The sequence below is a fragment of the Phyllopteryx taeniolatus genome, chromosome 19 (genome assembly GCF_024500385.1).
Source record: "Phyllopteryx taeniolatus isolate TA_2022b chromosome 19, UOR_Ptae_1.2, whole genome shotgun sequence".
In the NCBI taxonomy this organism is placed as follows: domain Eukaryota; kingdom Metazoa; phylum Chordata; class Actinopteri; order Syngnathiformes; family Syngnathidae; genus Phyllopteryx; species Phyllopteryx taeniolatus.
In genome coordinates this window covers 18,524,284-18,546,469 of record NC_084520.1, presented here as the reverse complement: position 1 = coordinate 18,546,469, position 22,186 = coordinate 18,524,284, and the positions used below count along the sequence as shown (strand labels likewise).

Here is a 22,186-nt window from a genome sequence, read left to right as displayed (position 1 = left end):
GGCTTTTATTGTGCGTTTGTTGCGTGGTTGATTTGAAATGCAGCAAAATGAGGCCAAAAGTTTGAGTCAGAGTTTTTTTTATTGTCGATTTTGTTCGGCGAGTCGGCTCAGGGGTGGAAGTGCAGGTCCCACAGCTCCACCTTCATGATGGCCCTGCCCAAGGGCGACATGGTGACCTTGACGTCCATCTTGCCGCTCTCGTAGGTCAGGCCGCAGCCTTTGGCCTCCTGGCGCACGAAGCCGCTCTGATTCTTGTCCTCGTACATCTCCTTGTAGAGCTTCTCGTCGGTTTCGCGGCTCAAGGGGAAGATGCCCACCGCCACCCAGTTCTTGTAGAAGGTGTAGTCGTAGGGCACGGAGAACATGAGGGCCAGCTTGGCGGCGGCGCTTTTCCCCTCGTAGATGTCGTAGGTCAGCACGCCCACCGCGCCCGTCGTGGCCACGTCCGTTTTGGTGAAGTTGCACACTTCGGTGCGCATGGAGCGCACGGTGGGCTGCGGCGGGCTGTGGCAGTTGCCGTTTTCCATGTGCACCCTGCCAAACGGGCGGCAAGTTCAAAAGGGGACACGGAACGACGGAGCCGTGCGGGCCGCGTTGGGAATCGGTCGAAACCGCACGTCTGCGTCCCGTACACGGAAAAAGAATCGTTGGACTTTTGCGCACAGCAAAAAGAGAGCGTGCTCTGGTGTCGCTGGTTCAGAAACATTTGCCGGCTTGTCTCTAATCAACTCGCATTTTGTCTTCCAAAGACATGACGTCATGTCTCAAGGGGAACCCTAACCCTAACCCTAACCCTCTGGTGTCGCATTTTGTCCAGAAACCTATCGGAAGCTTCCAAAGACATGACGTCATTCATGTCTTTGGTGGGATTTCATGTCAGCCGGCGAGGAAAAGCCCGTAAACCTCCGGTTTCGACCGTCCGCCGCGGGTTCTTACTTGGGGTGCTTGAGGACGAAGCCGCCCGTCAGGTTGGTGATCTCGATGGTGACGTTCCGGCGGCTCTTCTGCTTGGCCGACAAAGCCTCGGCGGACTCCATGGGTGTAGGACGACGACGGCGGCGACCTTCTGGGGAAGAGCGCAAAGGCAGAGGCACGCGTGAAGGAAAAACCGCGAGCGAGGGATTCGGATGGCGTGTGCCGAGGCAGACGCGTCGGAAAGAAAGAAGGGCCGGCAAAGGGAGGAGGGAACTAACTCGGTGGGAAACGATTCCCTTATTGCCATTTGGAAGTAACGTCAACGTTTCCTCGGTCCGAAACACCGCACGCGCATTTTAGATTTTTGCAAGCAGGTTAGGGATCGCGCTCCCACGTCGCGCCGGCTTTCGGTCTTTGTCGACCCAGCCCGCCTGTTTTGGGAACGCCGGAGGAAAGCGGAGGCACGCGAGAACATGCGAGCTCCGCCCAGGATTTGAACCCACGACCTGAGAAGTGTGAGGCCCATTTTCTGAGGCCTCCGCCACCGCGCCGCGCCGCAGACCTTTCAGTTCCACCCCTCCGACCCCGCGAACCTTCGGAAGGGAGTAAGTCGTGCGGGCGGACGCGATGGAACGAGACTTCGGCAGCGAGCGTTTTCAAGGACAAAGAAAATCTTTGAGGTCGGCCGAAAGCGCACGTTCGGAAGCGTCGGAACTCGAACGGGGAAGAGCGGGCGTCCGCCTTACCTGCGACGACCTGCGAAGGCGATGAGCGGAACGCGCTGTGTGCGGAGCGACGGACGGCCGCCTCCGCTTGTGGGGCGACCTTTGACTCCGCCCGCCGCGCGCGCACTCGCGCGCACACCCGCACACACACGGGCTTTTTTTTGTCTGCTGTTGTTTGGGTTGCGGGCGAGCCGGTTCGTCGGGTCGTCGTTCCCACGAGCCGGCGCCGCACCTCGACAACCGTCGGGCCGGCCGGTCCCGCCGGACCGGACGGACGTGCGGGACGGGCCCAAACGGGACGGGGGGCATTCCCGGCAACTTTGTGGGCGTGGCGTTCATTGTGTGTTGGGAATTTTGGGGTGTGTTTCACGGAGGCTCATTTGGCGGCCGCGTTGCGCGCACTTTTGCGTGTTGATTGTGTTGAATGCAACGCGGCTCTTGTTCATTTTGCCTCGCGTGTGTTTGCCGTGTGCTTACCGCATGTTTCGTGCATGTTTAGTACTTTTTGTGTACGCTATCCGTGTTTTCATGAGTGACCTACATTTGTAATGCACGTTTTGTGTGTCTTATTTGCTTTTGTGTGTTGAATGCAAGTTTGGTGCGAGTGTGTGTCTATTTTGTGCCGTTTGCGTATTTCCTGCATGTGTGCGACACTTTTGGCGTGTCTTTGATTTTCTCCTGATTTCCATTGTGATGCATTTTGTGTGACGGTGGCCGACCGGTTAGAGCGTCAGCCTCACAGTTCTGAGGACCCGGGTTCAATCCCCGTCCCCGCCTGTGTGGAGTTTGCATGTTCTCCCCGTGCCTGCGTGGCTTTTCTCCGGGCACTCCGGTTTCCTCCCACATCCCAAAAACATGCATTGATTGGAGACTCTAAATTGCCCGTAGGGATGACTGTGAGTGCGAATGGTTGTTTGTTTGTTTCTATGTGCCCTGCGATTGGCTGGCAACCAGTTGAGGGTGTACCCCGCCTCCTGCCCGATGACAGCTGGGATAGGCTCCGGCACGCCCGCGACCCGCGTGAGGAGAAGCGGCTCACAAAATGGATGGATGGATGGATGCATTTTGTGTGTGTGTGTCATTTACGTTTGTGTGTTTAAGGCAGGTTTGGTGCAAGGTGTGTGTATTTTGTGTTTATTGCATGTTGAGTCCACCTCCGGTGTGTATTTTCTTATTTTATCCGCGAGTGCTGCATTTTGGGTGCGTTATTTGCACGATTTGCGTTTGCTGTGTGTCTGTTTTGCGTTTTGCTCGTGGAGACGTGAATGTTGTATTTGCGGCGAGCGCGCGTGCGTGACACAAGAGGCCGAGCGACGTCGGTGAAGTCAGGCGGCTTTTATTTTATTTTATTTGCGCGCGGGCGGCGCTCAGGCCTCCTTGTTGTGGACTTCCAGCTTGACGATGGCGTGGCCTTCGTCGGACATGCAGGCGGCCACGTCCACCTCGCGGCCGCGGTGCTCCACGCCCGAGCCGTCGGCCTGGCGGCGCAGGAAGTCTCCGAAGTCCTTGGAGTTGTACATGAAGTCGTAGAGGTCGTGGTCGGTGGCCTTGGTCTTGGGGAAGACGCCGACGGCCAGCCAGTTCTTGTAGAAGGTGTAGTCGAAGGGCACGGAGAACATGACGGCCACCATCTCGTCGCAGCGCTTCTGCTGCATGTGGAAGAGCTCGTAGGTGAGCAGGCCCACCGCGCCCGACGCCGTGTTGTCGTCTTTGGTGAAGGAGCAGACCTCGCCGCGGTCCACGCGCACGGTGGGCTGCGGCGGGCTGTACGGGAAGCCGCTCTCCATGTGCACCCTGAGGAACACAAGCGCAACTTACTCGCAAACGGGATGACCGCGACCAACGTTGGCGCTCGGGTCGTCGCCGATTGGGCTTCGCGAGCGGACTTGGGAAAGGCGACGAAGTCCCGAATGTCTGCGCTTCGCGTTAACGAAGGGACGCTCGGCGGCGATTCGCAAATTGCAAGTACAAGTCGCTTGTATTTCACTTGGCCGCTCCAAACAACTTTGGACAGTTCGGGTTCGTTTCGCTACGAACGTTTTCCGAGCTTTAAAGTCGCGGTTATTTCGTTTCACTCGCGCCGATGTTCCCAGTGGCTTTCGATCGTTAAACGTACGTTTTACCAATCCCGCGTTTTGGAGAAGCGCTCGGGCCTTCGACGCTTCTGGATTTACAAACCAAACAAAAAAAGGCTTTACTCGGACGTCATGTTTTGGCAGGTGAAATGTTGAGCGCCGCTCTCCAGGAATATGCGACCCGATGACGGGTGTTTCGCGACGGAGCAGGAATCTGTAACGAAGCGCCCGCATCGGGATCAATAAAGTTGCCTGAATGCAAATGCGAATCGACCAATCAGCTGCTGCCGCGTCAGTCGGTTTGGATTGAGTTCCCGGTTTCCGTCGACCCTTCGCTCTCGCCTCCTCGATCTTCGCCGTGCCCGCGGTTCCGCTTTTTTGGAGGCCATTTTCATGGCGTCGCGCGCGACTTACTTGGGGTTAGTGAGGCAGAAGGTCGACGTGAGGTTGACCACCTCGATGGTGCAGTTGCGGTTGGTGGTCAGGTGGAAGGCGTGCGACTCGGCCGTCTCGGGCATGGTGGCCTGAAATCATCATCGCCATTATCACCGTCATCGCCATCGCCATCGCCATCGCCATTATCATCATCGCCATTATCACCGTCATCGCCATCGCCATCGCCATTATTATCATCATCATCATCACCATCATCACCATCATCATCATCATCACCATCACCGTCATCATCATCACCATAGATGCACTCACTGTGGATCAGGTCACACGACGACGACGACGACGACGACGAGTGAAAAGACGACTCGGGTTCCTCGCGCTCTTGACAGTCTGCGCTTTTGAGAGGACGTCGCCCGACGTTCGCGCGGAGGCCACGCCCCGCCCGGTCGCCCCACGCCCCTCGGCCGCCGACGGCGTCACGTGACCGCGAAAGACGGTAGCCGCTCCCAACTTCCCGGACCGGTTCGTACACGCGAGCGGAATCCTCCAAGTCGGCGCGCTACAGACTCGGTCGGATGTTGCTCGCGTGTCCCAATTTGGGCAATTTCTCAAATCGATACGTGTGGGCGTGTTCTCGTCACAGAATATCGATCCGGGCGAAACCCTCCAGAAATTGCGAATTCCCGCTTTGGACAAGCTCCCGAAATGATGCTTTTCCTGTTGCCGTCATGTTTCATCACTGCAAAGCGGTTTTGTGCTTTGCGCCCGTGGAAAGTTCAAGAAAGGAATCGTTGTCAAAATTGTACAGAGCGGAAGCCTCGAGGCTTTTTCAAAAGTTTGGAAGTTTGTTAGTATGCCACCTGCTGGCCGCGCCTGGCTACTGCACTTCGAGGCGCGCCAAAGGTAGAAAGTAAGATGGCTGCCTCCAGTCAGGTGTGCAATAAGGGGAAACATTCGAGAGCACGGAAGGACGGAAGAGACGCTTTTCAGCGCAACTTTCAGTCAAGTTTGGTTTTTGTTTTGTACGTCATCGAGCGTATTCAACCTCTTCCTCCTTTTGAACTCGGCGAAAACCGAACCAACGCGAACCTTCTGGATGCGCTCGCAAATGGAAGCTTCTTGCTGCCCTCTGGTGGCCAATGTCAGCTATTTCTCATCCGCCCATTTAGGAGTCAATCGATGATCTTTCACGATTAATCATTTATTATGAACAATAGCAAACAAGTTTACATTCACCGAAAAATTCAACACTGCTTGCATGGAAATGTTATGAGAAAAAAAAGCTCAAAAGTGGAAAGATGGCGCACTATTTTTCCATGTCAAGTTGAATGTTACAATGTATCACACTATTTAAAGACCAAAAGTGAAACATTACAAACGATGACTCTTTTCAATTCTTAAAAGGTAAAAAAATGTGTCACATGATTTCTAAATTTCAATTGTAAATTGTATTTTTAATTGAAAAAAATGACATCACACTAATACTACAAACTACAAAATGTCAAACATTTTTAAAACATTTAAAAGTAAAAAAAGTTTCATAACTAAAAAAGTTGAATTTTATATCACTTTATTTTCAATGTTATTAAAGTTAAACAAAGGTAAAAACAAAATGTCATTGAAAATTTCTCACATGATTTATTCATTATAAATTTGAATTTGAGTTTTTTTTATTAAAAAATGATATCACGCTAACTAATGTTAATAACTGTTTACTTTCTTACCAGGAATACAAGGCTGTTTTTTTCCTTTAAATTTACATGTCCTTAAATATGTAAATAATACATTTCCTTGAAAAATGCTACGCATTGGTTGAGCGACAGTGTATGGAATTGTGATGTCATTAGTTTTCATTTTCCACCTTCCCGCCTTCGGGGCGTCGTAAGAAAGAAACTGATGTAATGAATGAATTTGGTTGAAAAAGGCAACTTTTGGGGAAATGTGTTGAGCGGTTGCCACGGTGCCCAACGCGAGCGCGCCCTCGGATCCGCCGTCGGGAGCCGTCGGCGGTCACACGCGGGCGTGCTGCCGGATCCACCGTCGGTAGTTGATGACTTTGGCGTAGACGCCGGGTCGCCTCTCGCGGGCGCAGCCTTCGCCCCAGCTGATCACGCCCACCAACACCAAACGCCCGTCCGCCGGGCACACCAGGGGACCGCCCGAGTCGCCCTGAACGCGACACAACACAAATGTTCACAGATGGCTCTGCGGCCAAATTTCGCCAGAAATCCCTTTGCGGCGATTCGGGTGTCGGGAATGACGAATGATCGCCGACGCGATCGTCGATTACGCCCGACTGCCCGATCGCCGCGAGTGGACTTTCGGCGCGATCAAAATCCCCATCGAGTGATTGCGGACGCGGGAATGACGAATGATTCCCGACGCCGCGTCCAGAAACATTCATCATTCCCGACTCCCGAATCGCTCGGGCGCTGCTTTGAGATACAAGTTTGGAACGCAAAAGACTCTCAAATCGTCTTTCCCCATTGAAATGAATGGAAATGTCGTTCATCCGTTCCAGCTGTTGCCCCCCCCCCCCCCCCCAAACAAAAAACCAACTAAACACTAATAAGGAAAATAGTACTCTGCAATATAACTTTTGATAAAAAAACATATGACTAAAAAGAATGTAAAGAATTCAACTTTTAGCTTCAATTCAATGGTCATTGTGCTGCTCCTGCTGGTTAGTGTGGCAATAAGGTGGATACACAGTGGACCTGTTTGCAGATTTTTGGGGGGAACTCATCCCCTTTATTTGCGGAACACCCCGCTTCTTCGCGGTAGTCCCCCCCCCCCCCCCAATCCCCTGCTTAATGTGTTTTGTTTTGTTTTGGAACCCCGACACCCGCTTATTCGGTTTTTTTGTGGGGCCGGAATTTTTGTATGAAATGGCAATTACAGTTTACCGAGCGCCAATTATTTTTGGATTTTCCCAATTCGCGGTCAAGCTCGGTCCCGAAGCCGCGCAAACGGCGGGCTGAGCTGGACACGGAGACGCTCGCAGCGCCGCGGTAATAGAAGAGGAGACAAACTATACGACTGTGAGGATGGGGACAGGGATCGACCACAAATAGCGAAAATTGATGAATAAATGACTCAGTACGATAAATGTTTTTGAATTTTTTTCACAGAAAAATATAAACAAGTGGAGGATCGGGACAAAAGCGAGGTGAGAAAGTGGGGGGTTTCCACCTCTGCGAATATGCGGGGTCCACCGTATCTCTCATTGTGTGTCGCGCCACCATTTGTGTTCAAATCTCCGTCACTTAAAAGATGACGAGGCCGGGACTTTTTGATGCTAATCGTTAGCCCCTCTATAGCGTTTTCCATGATGTGTTAGCATTAAGCTAGTGGACGTTAAGGCTCAGCGATGTGATTGTTTGTAATACACAAGGTGTCGTTGTCTTTGTTTGAGGTTTGGTTTTCAATTTCAGACGCGACCGGCAATAAACAGCCCGAAGACTTTAAACAAAATTTGTTGACGAGGTGCGGAACTGCCAAATTGTTGCGAAGCGAGTCGAATCGCTGCCGCCGTGCAGCGTTCGTATGCCAAATCGTCGCCCTCGAGTCAAAGCGCAAGCGTCGGGTCGCTCGTATCTCCAGGCGGCGTCGAAGCCGAGCGAGACGGCAGCGTGGCGCACCTCACAGGCGTCCCGGGTCCAGTCGGGCCGGCCCGCGCACAACATGTTGCCGTTGATCTTGTCTCCGTAGTAGTCGTCGCGCCGACACACGTCGTCGGCCAGCAGGTCCACGCGGGCCTGCCGCAGGAGCTGCGAGTGGTACCACAAGCCGTGCTTCTCCTTGCCGAAGCCCGCGATCTCGCACGCGGAGCCCGGCGCGGGGGGCTTCTGGCCCGGCGCCGGCAGGCACGCCGCACGGACGCCGCGACTCTCCCGGGCGCAGCGGCCGTCTTCCTTGGATTTCAGCTTCAGCAGCGCTGCGCAGTCAAGTGTTACGTACGGTGTCTTGAATCAACATCAGCCGTTTCGTGCCGGGACGTTCATGGCGGGTCCGCGCTGAGCTATCACGTGCTATCTTTAGCCTTGATCGGGCGTCACTTACTGTGTCTTTCATTCAAATCGGGCGTGACGCAGCGTCTTTAATGAAGATCAACTATTACGCGCTTTTGCTCGATTGAAGCCACACGCGGTCGGCGACGTTTCGGGTTCGAGAGCAGCTTACCGACGTCGTTGTCGTAGTTTCCGTCTCGGTTGTCGAAGTCGGGGCGCACGACGATTTTGGCCACGCGGAACGTTTGCTCGAGGGCGTCGCTCTGGTTGAGGGCGCTCTTGCCCAGCGCCACCAGGAAGCGCCGCTCTTTGGCGTCGGATCTGCCGGACAGGAAGCGGGCGGTGAAGCGGCGGACGGGGAGCGGACGGGTCACGCGCGTGTGCGTCCTACCCGTCGGGGAAGCAGTGAGCGGCGGTCAGGACCCAGCAGCTGGCGATCAAACTCCCCCCGCAGCGGAAGACCTTCTCTTTGGACCTAGCCCGCCAGAAGATGGCCGCCACCCACGGGTGCGACTCCACCGCCGAAACCGTACCGCCGACGATACGCATCTGCTTCCTGCGAGAACGCCGCCCGCACGTCTCCCACACTGGCCGGGGACGGACACGCGCGCGCCCACACGCAGGGAAACACACAGATGTGCGCATGCAAACACACACACACACGCAGACGAGGGGGCGGAGCTTACGTGGTCGGGTGGTCTCTGGGGGTCGGGTGGTCGGTGCCAACGTGACAGGTGGTGCTACAAGAACACGAACGGGATTTCGGCCCAATGTTAGCGCGCATATTCCGGAACGTTCTGGCATGGCAAACGTCAAAAGACACGCACGCTGACGAGGGGGCGGGTGCTTACCCGTTCGGGCGGTGCGTGGGGTCTCGGTGGGCGGCGCCGACACGAATGTTTGGGCTACAAGAGCACAATCGTCTTTCGTCACTCAATTCTTCTCGCAAATATTCCAGGATGACGAAGACGGAACGGCAACAGGTGGCGCTACAACCCGTAAGCGCAAGGAAGTCACAAAGATCCGACTTACGCGTTCCGCATCGGGGAATGTCGCAATATTCCCAAAGCGGCTGCTGGTTTTTCCACACGTGGCACCACGGGCGACGCTTGAAGCGCACGTTCCTGACGGACGCACCAGACACAAGTTATTCCGGAACGTTCCCGATGCATGCGGCCCGTTCCGGACCAGATCTGAGATCGTCCCAGCGTGCTACGTGGGCTCCCTCTAGTGGTACGTGACTGAATCCCTGGCCAAGTACAGTTGGGTTGTCTTTCGCTTTAAATACATTTTCAAGTTTTGTTTCTTGACTATCATGTGGAAAACATTTGAATTGAGTCGCGACTTGGGTACAGTTTTTTTCCGAAAATTCTGACATTTTTTCTTCATTGTTTTGTTGAATTATTGTTACTTTAGTCACGTAAATAAATCCAATATTTGTTGTCTTCTGTTCTTACTCTCACAATGATTCTTGTTCCTTTTTTTGCCTCGTAGTATTTTGACTTTATTCCGAACGTTTTCCCATACAATGCTAACTTTGTCACAGAAGTAGTTTTTCTCTACTTCTAATACGATGACTTTGTGTAATTTGAAGGCATTTTTTTTTTTGTGGACAAACTCTGTCTAGGACGGATCATTCCGGAAGATGTCGTTTTGGGTTTTGCGGCAGTTTTCTCGAACACTTCTTGGCGTTAACTCGCTGTCCCTCTTTGTTTGGGAAGTCGACCTAGAAAAGTGCCGTCGCCACGGAAACCATGGAAGCGTTTTCCGGACCTGCAGTAGTTGTGCGCGCCGGCGTCGACGTCGAGGGTCAGGTAGCGTCGCGCGGTCTCGTCGTCCCAGCGACGGCACGGGCGGCCGCTCTCCGACTCGGACCGGAAGCCTCGGTAGTAAATCCCGACGCCCTCGTAGCAGTCGCCGCCGCCTTTCGCTACGAGGAGAGGCGCAACTTCAGAGTCCGAAGAACAGCGTTCAATAATATTGCACTTGGGAAAAACATCCATGAATCATGAAATCGAAAGAGAAAGTGAGGAATTGAATATGTTTTTTTGCTTCAATTCCCTGGATGTTGTGCAGCTGCTTCTGGCGTGTGCGCACACGTTGGCCACACTCGCAGCTTCTCAATGGGCTGCAGTAACGGTCGGTCGCTCGATCGCAGAGGATAAAGAATATATGCCTGTCAGTATTGCCGTATTATCCGTCTACACGTGTCGCCGCACGGTTTGTGTTCAAACGCAACACTTCGACGCTATCCGTTAGCGAGTCTGTTCCGTTTTCCGGTATGCGTTAGCGTAAAGCTAGCGGACTCAAAAGTTCAGCTCACTCTGAAAGTCCACACGGAACACCAGCAACACGCGTCGGCTCGAGCGCAGTCAGAAATGCGTTCCGCCACCACGGAGAAGCGGAACTAAACGCTCTCGGACCCGGTCGGCTCCGAACTTGAAGAGGGTGAGGTGCGTTGCGGCGTTCTCACCCGTTTGGCAGAAGGCGCCCTCAAACGCGTCGCCGCACAAGCAGAACATGTGTCGGCCCGTCGTCAGGGCGGGGACGGACGTTCCTCCGTTCTGACAGATTCCTGCCGACGGATCGCGGCACGCTCGCTTAACCGCAGCCGGTCGGGCTCATTCCCGCGCCGACGCGTCCCGACTCGACGGCGGCTCACCTGAGCTCCGCGACGACGACAAAATCGTCTGCCGACGTCTTCTCCCCTCGTCTCGCCGCCGAGCCTGAAAGCGGGACAGAGACATTTTCACCGCGGAGCGAGACCGGCGAGAGGACCGGCGCGCCGGCCGCTTACGCCGCCGCCACCCGCCGATGGCGGCCCAAACGCCGACGCCAGGAGGAGCGACGCCACGACCATCCGCATCGCCTTCGCTGGAGAAACGACGAGTGGGCGGGGCCTGTCGGGGGAGGAGGACACCTCTACGCAAACGCACACACAAACATGCAAACACACACGCACACACATGTAGCCTGCCTATACGTGTGTGTGTGTGTGTGTGTGTGTACATACGTGGGGGTTTATTTGATTACAGGCCTTTTTGTGTCCCTGATGTAAAATTTTAAGAATGAATATTTTTTAATTGTTTTTTTCAATAACCAGCAGTGGGCGTGTTGTCTAAAATTTCATGTTAAAATTAGTATATTTTGACATTTTTTGAGCGCTTTTATGGTGGTATTTTACAGTTTTGGGATATATGAAGCGCTATCTTTCTACTAAAAACTAACTTTGACCATAAAGTCCTTCAAATATAATAAAATGAATGACTCCTCGTCACATATCCAAACGACCTTTTGTCTGTCTCTCCCTTACAGTTGCTGTCGTTAGCGCCACGTTGACCCTTTTCAGCGCAATCCAGTTTCTTCCAAATCGGATTCTTGAATTGGCTGTGTCAATTTGTCTTGTCACTCAAGCGCACGCGACAAGGCAGACATTTTGACGTACGTTTTCCCCCTCATTTGTTCCCTTAAGTCACAGAATATTTGTATTGCCTGTCGTGACCAAACGACTTGTAGAGTGAATATGTTTAAAGATTTTCCTGTCAAAACTTGATAATCATATAAAATGTTGTACAGGACGAGCTAGCTAAAAGAAAAAATTAAGCTAACTCTACCAGCGTAGCACAGTTAGCTAAAAACTTTGAAATGTCCTTACCATCACGAGATGAATCCATTTTGAATCAATAGGCCATCGTGGCGGTGATAACATTTCTCGAGGGTGTCTGACAAAAAGACCACATTTAAAAACAAATCTTAAATCAATATATATCGACATGAACACATTCTGAGTCACAGAAAGATGACAATTAAGGTAAGGTAGGTAGTCTTTATATGTAGTCTTTGTGACATTTTATTTTTGAGAAAAACGACAATCAAAAGTGCCCGAAATCAAATAAACACCCATATATGTAGACACGCACACGCACACGCACACACACACGCGCGCGCGATCACTGCTGCGGTTGGCTGGCGACCAGTTCCGGGCGTACCCCGCCTCTCCCCCGAAAATGGCTGCGATAGGCGCCAGCACGCCCGCGACCCGCGTAAGGAGAAGCAGAATGAATGGATGGATGGATGGATGGATGGACGGACGGATGGCCGCTCGCCGTCCACCTGAGATGCGATGAGAGTGACGTCACCCAAAAGCGGAAAAAAGTCCAAATAAAAAACGTTTCCATCCCGGAAGTTTTCCAGCTGAGTTCCTGCTTGGAGGCTGGTGCTGCATTCAGGACCAGTGGGAATAGAGGGTTTTGCAGCTTTCCATGTAGACGAGTTGTTTAAACAGATTCTCAAATGTTTTGCTTTGCTGTATATTTCAAAATGAGCTTTTTTCCCCCCAAAACACAAAGTTGTTTATAGTTCGAGTGTGGAAATGTTAAGGATACGTTGTTGGGAAAAATCATTGTCATCAACATCATCCATCAAAATCATGCCATTGTCTGTCAGAAATGCATCATAACGACTTTTCTTTTGTGTGTTTGTGTGTGTATTGTGTAGCAGTAAAACCACAAGAAGAAAAACACGCCTCTTCCAAGACACGAGCAGCGGCTTGTAGTCTAATGACCGAGCCGGCCCTGAACGCCTCGTCGTCATCAGCGGACCTGCAGCGGCACCGGTCCGGACCAGCGAGACATGGGAAGCGGCGAAAGCAAACTTGACTTCAGGAAGGCTGTGATCCACCTCACCAGCACCACTCAGGTCAGCCAACCGGACCGGACCGGACCGGTCCGGACCGGCTGCCGTTTTGGGGCCAAACAGATGGCAACACTCTGCACTTATTGGCCACTTGCGGAAAGTCTCCTCTCCCACGTGACTAGAAAACAAGTGACAAAGTCACGGTCGCATTCATATTTGACTTTTTTGTCGATTGTTACATTTCTTGAACGTGATCAACACGCAGGCACGCGCGCGCGCGCGCCTTTTGCTCGACTTTTGTCAACTTTGACCTTGTGAAGTCTCCTTTTCCACCCAATTTATGACACGTGACTCAACTGTTGATTGTCCGTCAGCTGTTACATTCGGTGACTGGCAACTAGTGAGTCTTTTTTTGAATGAGGTGATGAAACGGATGAAAACAACAAAAGAACAGTGTCAAGTTTCCCTCCCTTCCCTTAAAAAACAGGACATGAATTCAAATTGGCAGTGCAGAAATTGCACAAACATAAATTGATGAGGATTTAGTTGCTGGTTTGCTTTGTAACATCTGTCAGAAAATGTCTTTTTCAAAGTAAAAAATATGCAGGATGACGGAAAATCGGAAAATATTGACTCTTGAGAGGCTGAAATTGGAGGATTTGGGCCATTTTAAAGTAAACCAGCTCTTGAAATGATTTGTCGATTATCCAAATAATTGTCAATTAATTTGACAATCGATGAGTTGTTGATTAATCCGGGGAAGCGTTGCTGATTGAAGTTTTTCTCCCTTGAAAAGCACAATTCCGGGGCGCCGGTGGGGTGGCCTCCGCGTAGCTCCGCCCCTGTAAATTAACCATTCTAGTACGCACAAAAAACAACAACAAAACTAGTTGGTTTTTTTCGTTCATAAGAAAGAGATGGGATCTTTTCAATCCGATTCATCGGTTAATCAAAAAAATAACTGACGGATGAATCTATTATTCAAATAATCGTTAGTTGCAGGCCGACTATTTTTCATTGCACCGATGACTCAAATATATCGTTGACTATCTAAAAATCCCGATATAGTGATTCGGGAGTACTCGATTAGTCGTCGCGGCCCGAGAGTCAACTACATAATGTGCAATATGAAAAGTCTCTCGGTAGCGATTGGGGAGTCGTTCGTGATGAACGATTCCCAATGCAGAATCATTCATTACGAACGACTCCCCAATCAGTACAACGGGATTTTCAGGTGACATTTTCGGAACTATCCAGCTCCACTAATTAATGTTGTGTGTGCGTGTGTGTGTGCGCCGCAGCCCGTGGAAGCGTCAGACGATGTCTTCTGGGAGCAGTTCTGGGCCGACCCGTCCACCTCGGTCCAGGACATCTTTGCTTTGGTTCCGGCGGCCGAGATCCGAGCGCTGAGAGAAGAGTCGCCGTCCAACCTGGCAACCCTGTGCTACAAGGTGCGTGCGCATGCGCGCGTGTGTGTGTGTGTGTGAGACGCAATCGGCGACAGGTCACGTGACCTCACTTCCTGCGGCGGTCAGGCCGTGGAGAAGTTGGGCCGGGCGGCGGTTCGCGGTTGCCCGTCGGAGCGCGAGCGTGCCGCGGTCCTCAACTGCGCCCGTCTGTTGACCCGCGTGCTGCCGTTCATCTACGAGGACGCCGACTGGCGAGGGTTCTTCTGGTCCAGCCTGCCCGGCGCCCAGAACCAGGTACGTGCCGAGTCCATGTTGTTTAGTTTGCGAGACGACACTGCGGGTCACCGACTGGACCTGCGCCTTTCTTCTCCCTTTGCTCGCCCATCCACACCCGTTGAGTCCCCTTTTGCCGCCCCTTTGACGCCCCCTTTACCCTCCCTGTACTGGCCCCCGTGTGTCTCTGGTTACCTGCTTCGGGTTTGGGGTTTCCAAGCGCAGCTCGCTTGTATTGTGCCCCCCACCTTCGGCTCAATCCTCTTCGTTGGCGTGAAGTCTTCCGATCAGCAGTCCCACATTGCCGTTGGCCAATCCCAGCCTCTCGTTTGTGTTCGCTTCCTGTTTCCTGCAGCGTTGCCGTGACGACAAGGACTCAGACGGCGGGCGCCCCCTGGCCGAGTCGCTGCTCCTCGCCGCGGCCGACCTTCTCTTCTGTCCCGACTTCTCCGTGCAAAGCCGCAAGCGCAGGGGGCAGGCGAGTCATTTTCCGTTAGCCGCAATGCACTGAGCTCGAGAAGCTAACACGTTAGGCTAACCGCGGCCTCGACGCAAAACGTTGACGTGTGTCAGTGTTGATTTTGTACTAGCCCTGCAGCTAAAGCTAACAAGGCGTGTTGTTTGCTCACGCCGCTAAACGACTTGATAGCTCAGCGGCTGTCTTGTTAGCATCTTCACTAGACAGTCGGCGGGGAGTGGCCATGTTTGAGTAGCGGGCGGAGAAACTCGACAGCCTGAGTAAACACGCCGAGAGCCCACGAGGGGGGGCACTGAGCCCCCGTTGACCCCCCCCCGACCCCGCCTGCTCACCTGGAAGTGAGCATGCTGCTGTGTTGTGAGATAACTCTAAAAATATGCTTGCGGTTATTCCAGAACATTCAAATGGATATGCAGCACTTCACTTATTCCAGAACATTACCGACGGACACCCGGCATTTCGGTTATTCTAGAACATTGCGAGTGGACACCAAACACTTCATTTTTTCCAGACCAAATTATAGGTGAAGCCTTGGCACCAAAGCTAACCACTAACAGCGCGTGATCTCGCCACAGGAAGCGGTCGAGGTCGCGGACACGGTGGACAGCTGCGAGTTGATCTGGGAGGCGGGCGTGGGTTTCGCCCAATCGCCTGCGCCCAATTCGGCCCATGACAGCAACAGGTGAGGGAGGCCCCGCCGCACGCTCGTCTTGTTTTTTGTGTCGCTGAGGTCGTCTCTTCTGCGCATCGGAGGGCGGAGCTTCTCAAGCTGCTGCTGACGTGCTTCTCGGAGGTTCTGTACCTGGCGCCCACCGACCACCACGTCAACCCCTGGGTGCTCTTCTTCTGCTCCGCCTCCAACAGGTACCGCACAAGCTCGCACGTTTGAGTCGTACTGCGTGAGCATTTGCGTAACGGATACGTGCGTGTCGCGGCCGCCTGCGGGTGAGCGTAGACACGCCCTCCCTCTGTTCACGTCGCTGCTGAACGTGGTGTGCGCCTACGATCCTTCGGGCTCAGGCTTCCCGTACAACCACCTGCTGTTCTCGGACCGGCGGCAGATCCTGGTGGTGCAAGCGCTTCAGGTTCTCATCGTCACTCTGGAGCGGCGCGGACCGCACGCCGCCCCCGCCGCCGACGGCCTCCACGCCTCGGCGCCCTCAGCGGGGGATGAGACTGATGTGAGGAACGCAGCCAAAGTTTTTCTTTTATCAGGAAACCTAATGGCGGTTTTGACAGCATCTCATCTTCTGCAGTCCAGTGGGCCCGAAAACCAGTTTGTCAACTTCCTGTCCAGGATCCACCGAGAAGAGGTGAGGTGGCGTGACGTGACCCTGAATTTGTTTCAAGCACCGCACGCTGCGTGTGTTTTTTCAGGACCTGAGCTTCATCCTGAAAGGTCTGAGCCGGCTCCTCAACAACCCTCTGGTGCAGACCTACCTGCCAAACTCTGCCAAGAAGATCTCCTTCCACCAGGAGATCCTCATCCTCTTCTGGAAGCTTTGCGACTTCAACAAGGTGAGCGGAACCCCAAACGTTTTCGTCCATCTCTCTTTGTCAACAACCTTAAAGCGGATCCTAAACCTCATGCTAACGCTAAGCCTAAGGCTAAAGCTTGCAGAAATACTCATGCTCATACCGAGCCTAATGCTAATGCCGAGCCTAACGAAAATGGCAATGCTAATGCTAACGCTAATGTTAATGCTGACATGCTTGCAGAAATTCCTCTACTTCGTGCTGAAGAGCAGCGACGTTCTGGACGTGCTGGTCCCCATCCTGTTTTTCCTCAACGAAGCCCGCGCCGATCCGTGTGAGTGGCTCGACTCCCGCGTAAGAACGCCAACTGACCCTACTCCTTTACTTTCCCTCAAATTTCTTCCGCAGACCACCATGTAACTTTTAACACCACGTCATTGCCCTTTTCTCGCTCTTTAACGCGCACAGACTTGCCGTGTAGTACTTTGCGCACTCGCAGACGTATGACGGACCGGTAGAGACCTATTTGAGGATGACCTCTCAAACACACAACTTCTAAAATGCTCTCCTTCAATACACGTTTCAGTGTTGCGTGTGAGCGTCATAACGCTGGTACAAGAAGCGCCCCCTTTAGGAGGGGCTGAAGATTTGAAACAGTCTGGTGCAGCAACTGTAAAGTAGGGTATGTGAAAGTTGCAGCTGGCGTGGGGCTGGTCCACATGGGCGTCTTCATCCTGCTTCTGCTGAGCGGCGAGAGGAACTTTGGCGTGCGCCTCAACAAACCCTTCACGCTGCGCGTCCCCACGGACGTCCCCGTCTTCAGCGGGACACACGCCGACCTGCTGCTCGTGGTATCGCCGCCGCCGCCGCCGCCGCCGCTGCACGGGTGACCGACGTGGCTTTGACCGCTTTGCGGTGTCACCCCTCCGCAGATCTTCCACAGGATGATGACCTGCGGACATCGGCGTCTGCAGCCGCTCTACGACTGTCTGCTCACCGTCGTCGTCAACGGTGAGTGTCCGTCGTCACCTGTCCGTCGCGTCTTCCGTTTTAGGTTTTAGTCACGTTCTGCGGCTTGGCTGTAGTGTCTCCGTACCTGAAGGGTTTGTCCATGGTGTCGGCCAACAAGCTTCTGCACCTTCTGGAGGTTTTCTCCCCGCCGTGGTTCCTTTTCTCGGCCCCGCGCAACCACCAGCTCGTCTTCTTCCTGCTGGAGGTCTTCAACAACATCATCCAGTACCAGTTTGACGGTCAGCAAACCCCAGCAGACCCTCGACCGAGTCCCGCACGCACATACACGCGCACACCTCGGCCAAAGCGGCGCAGACCCCCGACCCGTTGTGCCTTGGCCCTCCTCGCAGGTAACAGCAACCTGGTCTACTCCCTTATCCGGAGGAGGAACCTTTTCCAGCAGCTGGCCAACCTCGGGGCCGACGCGGCGTCCATCCACAAGGCTCTGCTGTACAAGACGAAGAAGAAGAAGAAAAAGAACGCCGGCCCTTCCCAGAGTGACCGGGCCGACGCGGAATCCCGCCCGAGACCCGGACCGGATGAGCCGGCCGGGCCGGGCGCCCCGGAGGCCACCCCGGGCCCAGGTGGCGTCCGTTGTCGCGTGACTTTCGTGTGTCTAGCTTTCACGTTCTCGTCACGTCCTCCGTTTTCAGGGATGCGCAAGATCACCCAGAAGTCTCGAGCGAGTCACGGCGGCGCGGCCGTCGCGGACCCCCCGCAGACCGCCGTGGACGGCGCCAGCGACACCGAGTCCAACTCAGAGAGGGACCACGAGGTACACACCGGAGGCTGCTGCCGTCCTCTGCTTTCTGATTCCTCACACGGATTGCGTTCATAATTGTTGGCTCGTTTCCCTAAATCGCGACAAAGGGATTTGTATAGAGCGGACCCAGATAGTTCCTCGGAAGTCGGGAATGATGAATGATTCCCAATGCGGCGGCCTATTGGATTCGTATTTAGCCTCAAATGTTCATCGAAAAGCTCTTTGTCGTGATTGCGGAGTCGGGAATGATGAATGATTCCGAACGCGGCCGCAATCCTTCATCATTCCCGACTTCCGTGGAACTATCTAGGTCCGCTAGGGACAAATCCCTTTCCAGTTCAAATCATTCATCATTCCTGACTCCATATCTGTTGCTAATCGCGGGGATCGCGACCAAGAAGCCCCGCTGCGAATAGCGAAAGCCCTCAAAAGGTTTACAATTAGTTGTGCCACAAGATGGTGGGGAAGCACTACTTTTGTCTCAGTGAAACTCCTCAACTCACTTCAACACAGTTCCTTGGAACCAAGATGCCACAAAAGGGAGTGATTGCCGTCCCGGGAGCGAGTGTACTTCCCGTTCCAGGAAAACAGGAGGCCTTCCCCGTACTTCCGTCGTCGTTATTGTTCGGAAAGTCCGTTGAAAGCGTGTGTTCGCGGAACACGTGGTTCCTCGCTCTCAAAGGCAAAACGGGTCCGCGTGCGCGCTCGGTCTCGAGCCGGGATTTGCCGTCGTCGGCGGGATTCGGAAGAAGCGGTCTTCCCCCAAAAATGAAGTGGCAAAGGGCGACACTCCTATATTGCTTTTCTCATGACGGTTGGCTGTTGACTACTTTCCAGATGCATTGTGGGATACATTGAGGGCGCTCTACACAGAGAAGCCGGATACTCACGACACATTGCAGCGGCACTACAGAACGGACGACACGAGGAAGCGATTGCCAAACAGGCCAAAAATCGAAAGATTATAGATGTATCATTTTTCCCGATAGGACAACCAGACGGAGAGCGAAGCCGCAACCGGCCTTCCCGGCACCTCGTCGGCTTCGCCCCCCTGGACCGCCACGCCGGACTGGGTCAGTCTATATTTTGGATATTTCGTCCATTTTCTTGCACTTTTGCGAGGTCGGGTCGCGGACTTTCCTCTCCCCGTCCGGAGAAGGCCAGCCGAGAGACGCGGTCTCCCATTACATTTACATTTACGTTGTTTATTGATTGTATTAAATACGGTTCAATTTGGTTGATTCATTACATTCATAAATAATACAATATAAACGATTGAATGAATTCATGGATTATTAATATAAATGAGCGAACTGTTCCACTTGTATGAATGAGCCGGCCCCTCTTTCCAATTTGGACAAACGGTACGGAAAAAAAAGAAAAAATATATATTGTACGTATATAATCTATATATGAGTGAGTGTGTGTGTGTGTGTGTGTATATAAATCAACCTTCAAGCGTCGCTGATGTAGCTCCTAACGCCGTGTTGTGATTTCAGGTGTTGTCGTGGAAGTCCAAACTTCCTCTGCAGACCATCATGCGACTTCTGCAGGTTCTGGTCCCTCAGGTGGAGAAGATCTGCATCGACAAGTGAGAAAGTCAAAGTCCCTTTTGTTTCCGCAGTCATCCTGCGCATAGGCACGGCTCACCATGCACCTCAATTGTGGAACGGACAAACGGAGGACAAGCGGTGAATTTGCGACTGTGCGGGGGTTGACTGTGGCGCAATTCCAAACAGTTACTTTCGGATTTTCATATTGGACCTGGCCGGCCTCCGTCTTCCTCTTCCTCTTCCTCTTCCTTAGGGCTCTGACCGACGAGTCTGAAATCCTGAAGTTCCTCCAGCGTGGGACTCTGGTGGGCCTCCTGCCCGTGCCGCATCCCATCCTGATCCGCAAGTACCATGCCAACGCCGCCACGTCCTCGTGGTTCCGCGCGTACACGTGGGGCGTCCTCTACTTGCGGTGAGTCTCCGACGGCCTCTCCGTCCCGCGTCGTCGCGCTCCGCGTGTCACTTGTCGCTTGTTCTCGTCGCCGTAGCAACCTGGATCCTCCCATCTGGTACGACACCGACATCCGACTCTTTGAGATCCAAAGGATTTAAAGCAGCTTTTTTCCTTTTCTTTCTGAGAAGACGTCGTCGTCGTCGTCGTCGTCGTCATCTTCGTCTTCATGAGAATGCGTTCGCTCGCTGTGAAACGATTCTGCTGAAAAAGACCAAATGGTCTTGAAATAAAATGTCATGAACCCAAAACGTTCACGTTGGCCATTATGTGAAAGATCAAACAAAAGTAACTTACTGATCTATTTGCAGTCTAATATACATTGATATATAAACTGCCAGTTGTGGGCAAACGATTACCAAGTGCCACGTTTGATTGGGAAAAAAAAAATGGACAGCTAAAACAAACAAAAGAAGCTGTTACCGTAATTTCTCATGTATAATACGCACCCCCAAAGTTGACCTCAAAATGATGATCAAAACATGAAGTATTATCTGTATTTTCTTCGTTTTTTCAAAGAATTATTCTGAAGTGAAGCACTTTATTTGAACACGTAATCCTTTTTTTAAATTTACTAGCTCTTATTTTGAAATTCACAGCCCTACCTTTATTTCGTAAATGCGAAAACACACCGTTGTGCTCATATGTTTGATTACCCAGGCAGAATTTGTAAGATGGGTACAACAATTCTTGAAAGAAAACATGACGGACCAGACGAAACACATTTCATTTCATTTTAAGGGGATTCGAATGAAACGGTCAAGCATTTCAGAAAAGCATTATCATTAAACAAAACATAACCATAAAGAAATTAATGATGGTTGTTGTTCATTCATATTAAAACAACAACAACAATATTTCACAAATTCTGCTAGTTGTATGTAAACTTATGAGCACAACTGTACATATATGCAGTCATACGTACGCCCTGTCATATTGGAATGACACCTTTTTTATAACCACTAGGTGCCGGTGGCATTTTGGAATGCAAGTGTCCAGTTTTTTATAACCACTAGATGGCAGCATACATTTATAAAATGTGAAAGTTTTTTTCCATTTGCCCCTATACCTATGTATAATGCGCACTATTGACTTTTGACCATTTTTGGGGGGGGGGGGGGGGGGGGATGCGCATTATACATGAGAAATTACGGTAGTTTGTAAAATATGTATAATTGTTTCTTTTAAATTATTTTTATTTAGATGTTTATATTTTTGTAAATGTTATGTTCACTACGTTTGCATTACATTACATATATTTTTTTAACATGTAACTATGACATAGGGCGGCACGGTGGACGACTGGTTAGCACATCTGCCTCACAGTTCTGGGGACCGTGGTTCGATCCCCGGCCCCGCCTGTGTGGAGTTTGCATGTTCTCCCCGTGCCCGCGTGGCTTTTCTCCGGGCACTCCGCTTTCCTCCCACATCCCCCCCAAAAAAACATGCATGGTAGGTGAATAGAAGACTCTAAATTGCCCGTAGGTGTGAATGTGAGTGCCAATGGTTGTTTGTTTCTATGTGCCTTGCGGTTGGCCGGCGACCGGTTCAGGGCGTACCCCGCCTCTCGCCCGACGATAGCTGGGATAGGCTCCGGCACGGCCGCGACCCGCGTGAGGAGAAGCGGTCTGGAAAATGAATGAATGAATGCTTTTAACGGAAAAATCCCGACTGTCCCTGAAGGCAACATTGGGATGTGGAAACAGTTAAAAAAGAAAAAAATACTTTGGTGAGCCAAAGCCACAAATGTTTCTTAGCCGTCTGATGCTAACCTCAGCTGTGAATGAAACAACCGTCGTCGTTTTGGGTTGGCGTCACAGCCACGCGATGATGTCACCGATGAATGAGGCCTGCTGGGCGTGGCTCAGACAGGAAGTCGAATTGTCTTCACAAATATCTGCGAGTGGATGGGCGGGGCAGCTTGGAGGTGATTGCGGTACTGCCAGTGTGCGTGTGTGCGTTCACGTCTCTTCCACACAAGTACAGGAATGCGAGTGGAATCTTCTCAGCTGGTTT

At 52.3% G+C, this 22,186-nt stretch overlaps 4 protein-coding genes across 18 annotated transcripts; 1 reads left to right on the top strand and 3 right to left on the bottom strand.

Annotated features, from left to right (window-relative positions):
* Positions 1–60: 60 nt before the first annotated feature.
* LOC133469735 (DELTA-sagatoxin-Srs1a-like) lies at positions 61–1,994 on the bottom strand. Its single transcript, XM_061757189.1, has 3 exons — positions 1,662–1,994; positions 937–1,066; positions 61–534 (listed from the first exon to the last, which is right to left on the bottom strand). Exons 2-3 carry the CDS (start codon positions 1,035–1,037, stop codon positions 108–110), a joined length of 528 nt encoding a protein of 175 aa, XP_061613173.1. The 5' UTR covers positions 1,038–1,066; positions 1,662–1,994; the 3' UTR covers positions 61–107.
* Positions 1,995–2,960: 966 nt separating this feature from the next.
* On the bottom strand, positions 2,961–4,581 carry LOC133469734 (uncharacterized). The gene is made up of 3 exons (XM_061757188.1): positions 4,424–4,581; positions 4,130–4,239; positions 2,961–3,434 (listed from the first exon to the last, which is right to left on the bottom strand). Exons 2-3 carry the CDS (start codon positions 4,231–4,233, stop codon positions 3,008–3,010), a joined length of 531 nt encoding a protein of 176 aa, XP_061613172.1. The 5' UTR covers positions 4,234–4,239; positions 4,424–4,581; the 3' UTR covers positions 2,961–3,007.
* Positions 4,582–5,291: 710 nt separating this feature from the next.
* Positions 5,292–12,182, bottom strand: LOC133469727 (urokinase-type plasminogen activator-like). Of its 10 annotated transcripts, XM_061757168.1 has the most exons (11): positions 11,777–11,896; positions 10,784–11,021; positions 10,595–10,696; positions 9,895–10,051; positions 9,154–9,245; positions 8,973–9,026; positions 8,808–8,861; positions 8,513–8,708; positions 8,294–8,442; positions 7,753–8,048; positions 5,943–6,280 (listed from the first exon to the last, which is right to left on the bottom strand). In XM_061757168.1, exons 1-11 carry the CDS (start codon positions 11,894–11,896, stop codon positions 6,122–6,124), a joined length of 1,617 nt encoding a protein of 538 aa, XP_061613152.1. In that variant the 3' UTR covers positions 5,943–6,121. The 10 variants fall into 10 exon arrangements, with proteins under 10 accessions (XP_061613149.1, XP_061613152.1, XP_061613151.1 ...); XM_061757167.1 differs by having other exon boundaries at positions 8,513–9,026; positions 10,784–10,847; positions 10,919–11,043; positions 11,777–12,180; XM_061757162.1 differs by having other exon boundaries at positions 8,808–9,026.
* Positions 12,183–12,493: 311 nt separating this feature from the next.
* On the top strand, positions 12,494–20,421 carry LOC133469726 (protein HID1-like). Of its 6 annotated transcripts, none has more exons than XM_061757157.1 (19): positions 12,595–12,819; positions 14,058–14,207; positions 14,292–14,459; positions 14,794–14,916; positions 15,492–15,598; positions 15,670–15,780; positions 15,872–16,097; positions 16,173–16,229; positions 16,294–16,434; positions 16,636–16,726; positions 17,086–17,243; positions 17,325–17,403; positions 17,478–17,642; positions 17,754–17,987; positions 18,057–18,178; positions 19,156–19,239; positions 19,666–19,757; positions 19,973–20,131; positions 20,208–20,421. In XM_061757157.1, the coding sequence occupies exons 1-19, from the start codon at positions 12,754–12,756 to the stop codon at positions 20,269–20,271; spliced, it is 2,397 nt and encodes a 798-aa protein (XP_061613141.1). In that variant the 5' UTR covers positions 12,595–12,753; the 3' UTR covers positions 20,272–20,421. The 6 variants fall into 6 exon arrangements, with proteins under 6 accessions (XP_061613143.1, XP_061613139.1, XP_061613141.1 ...); XM_061757158.1 differs by having other exon boundaries at positions 12,603–12,819; positions 17,092–17,243; XM_061757155.1 differs by having other exon boundaries at positions 12,504–12,819; positions 17,092–17,243; positions 17,478–17,987.
* Positions 20,422–22,186: the final 1,765 nt, after the last annotated feature.

Excerpts from the sequence above, each read along its gene's own strand:
- LOC133469735 (XM_061757189.1), bottom strand. The coding sequence starts at position 1,037 with ATGGAGTCCGCCGAGGCTTTGTCGGCCAAGCAGAAGAGCCGCCGGAAC. Across the intron at positions 535-936 it reads TTCGTCCTCAAGCACCCCAA|GGTGCACATGGAAAACGGCA; the intron begins GTAAGAACCCGC and ends CCCGTTTGGCAG.
- LOC133469727 (XM_061757161.1), bottom strand. The coding sequence starts at position 11,896 with ATGTCGATATATATTGATTTAAGATTTGTTTTTAAATGTGGTCTTTTT. Across the intron at positions 10,697-10,783 it reads GTCGTCGTCGCGGAGCTCAG|GAATCTGTCAGAACGGAGGA; the intron begins GTGAGCCGCCGT and ends ATCCGTCGGCAG. Across the intron at positions 9,246-9,894 it reads GGCGCGCACAACTACTGCAG|GAACGTGCGCTTCAAGCGTC; the intron begins GTCCGGAAAACG and ends TGCGTCCGTCAG.
- LOC133469734 (XM_061757188.1), bottom strand. The coding sequence starts at position 4,233 with ATGCCCGAGACGGCCGAGTCGCACGCCTTCCACCTGACCACCAACCGC. Across the intron at positions 3,435-4,129 it reads TTCTGCCTCACTAACCCCAA|GGTGCACATGGAGAGCGGCT; the intron begins GTAAGTCGCGCG and ends TGTGTTCCTCAG.
- LOC133469726 (XM_061757154.1), top strand. The coding sequence starts at position 12,754 with ATGGGAAGCGGCGAAAGCAAACTTGACTTCAGGAAGGCTGTGATCCAC. Across the intron at positions 14,208-14,291 it reads TGGCAACCCTGTGCTACAAG|GCCGTGGAGAAGTTGGGCCG; the intron begins GTGCGTGCGCAT and ends TGCGGCGGTCAG. Across the intron at positions 15,781-15,871 it reads TTCTGCTCCGCCTCCAACAG|ACACGCCCTCCCTCTGTTCA; the intron begins GTACCGCACAAG and ends GGGTGAGCGTAG.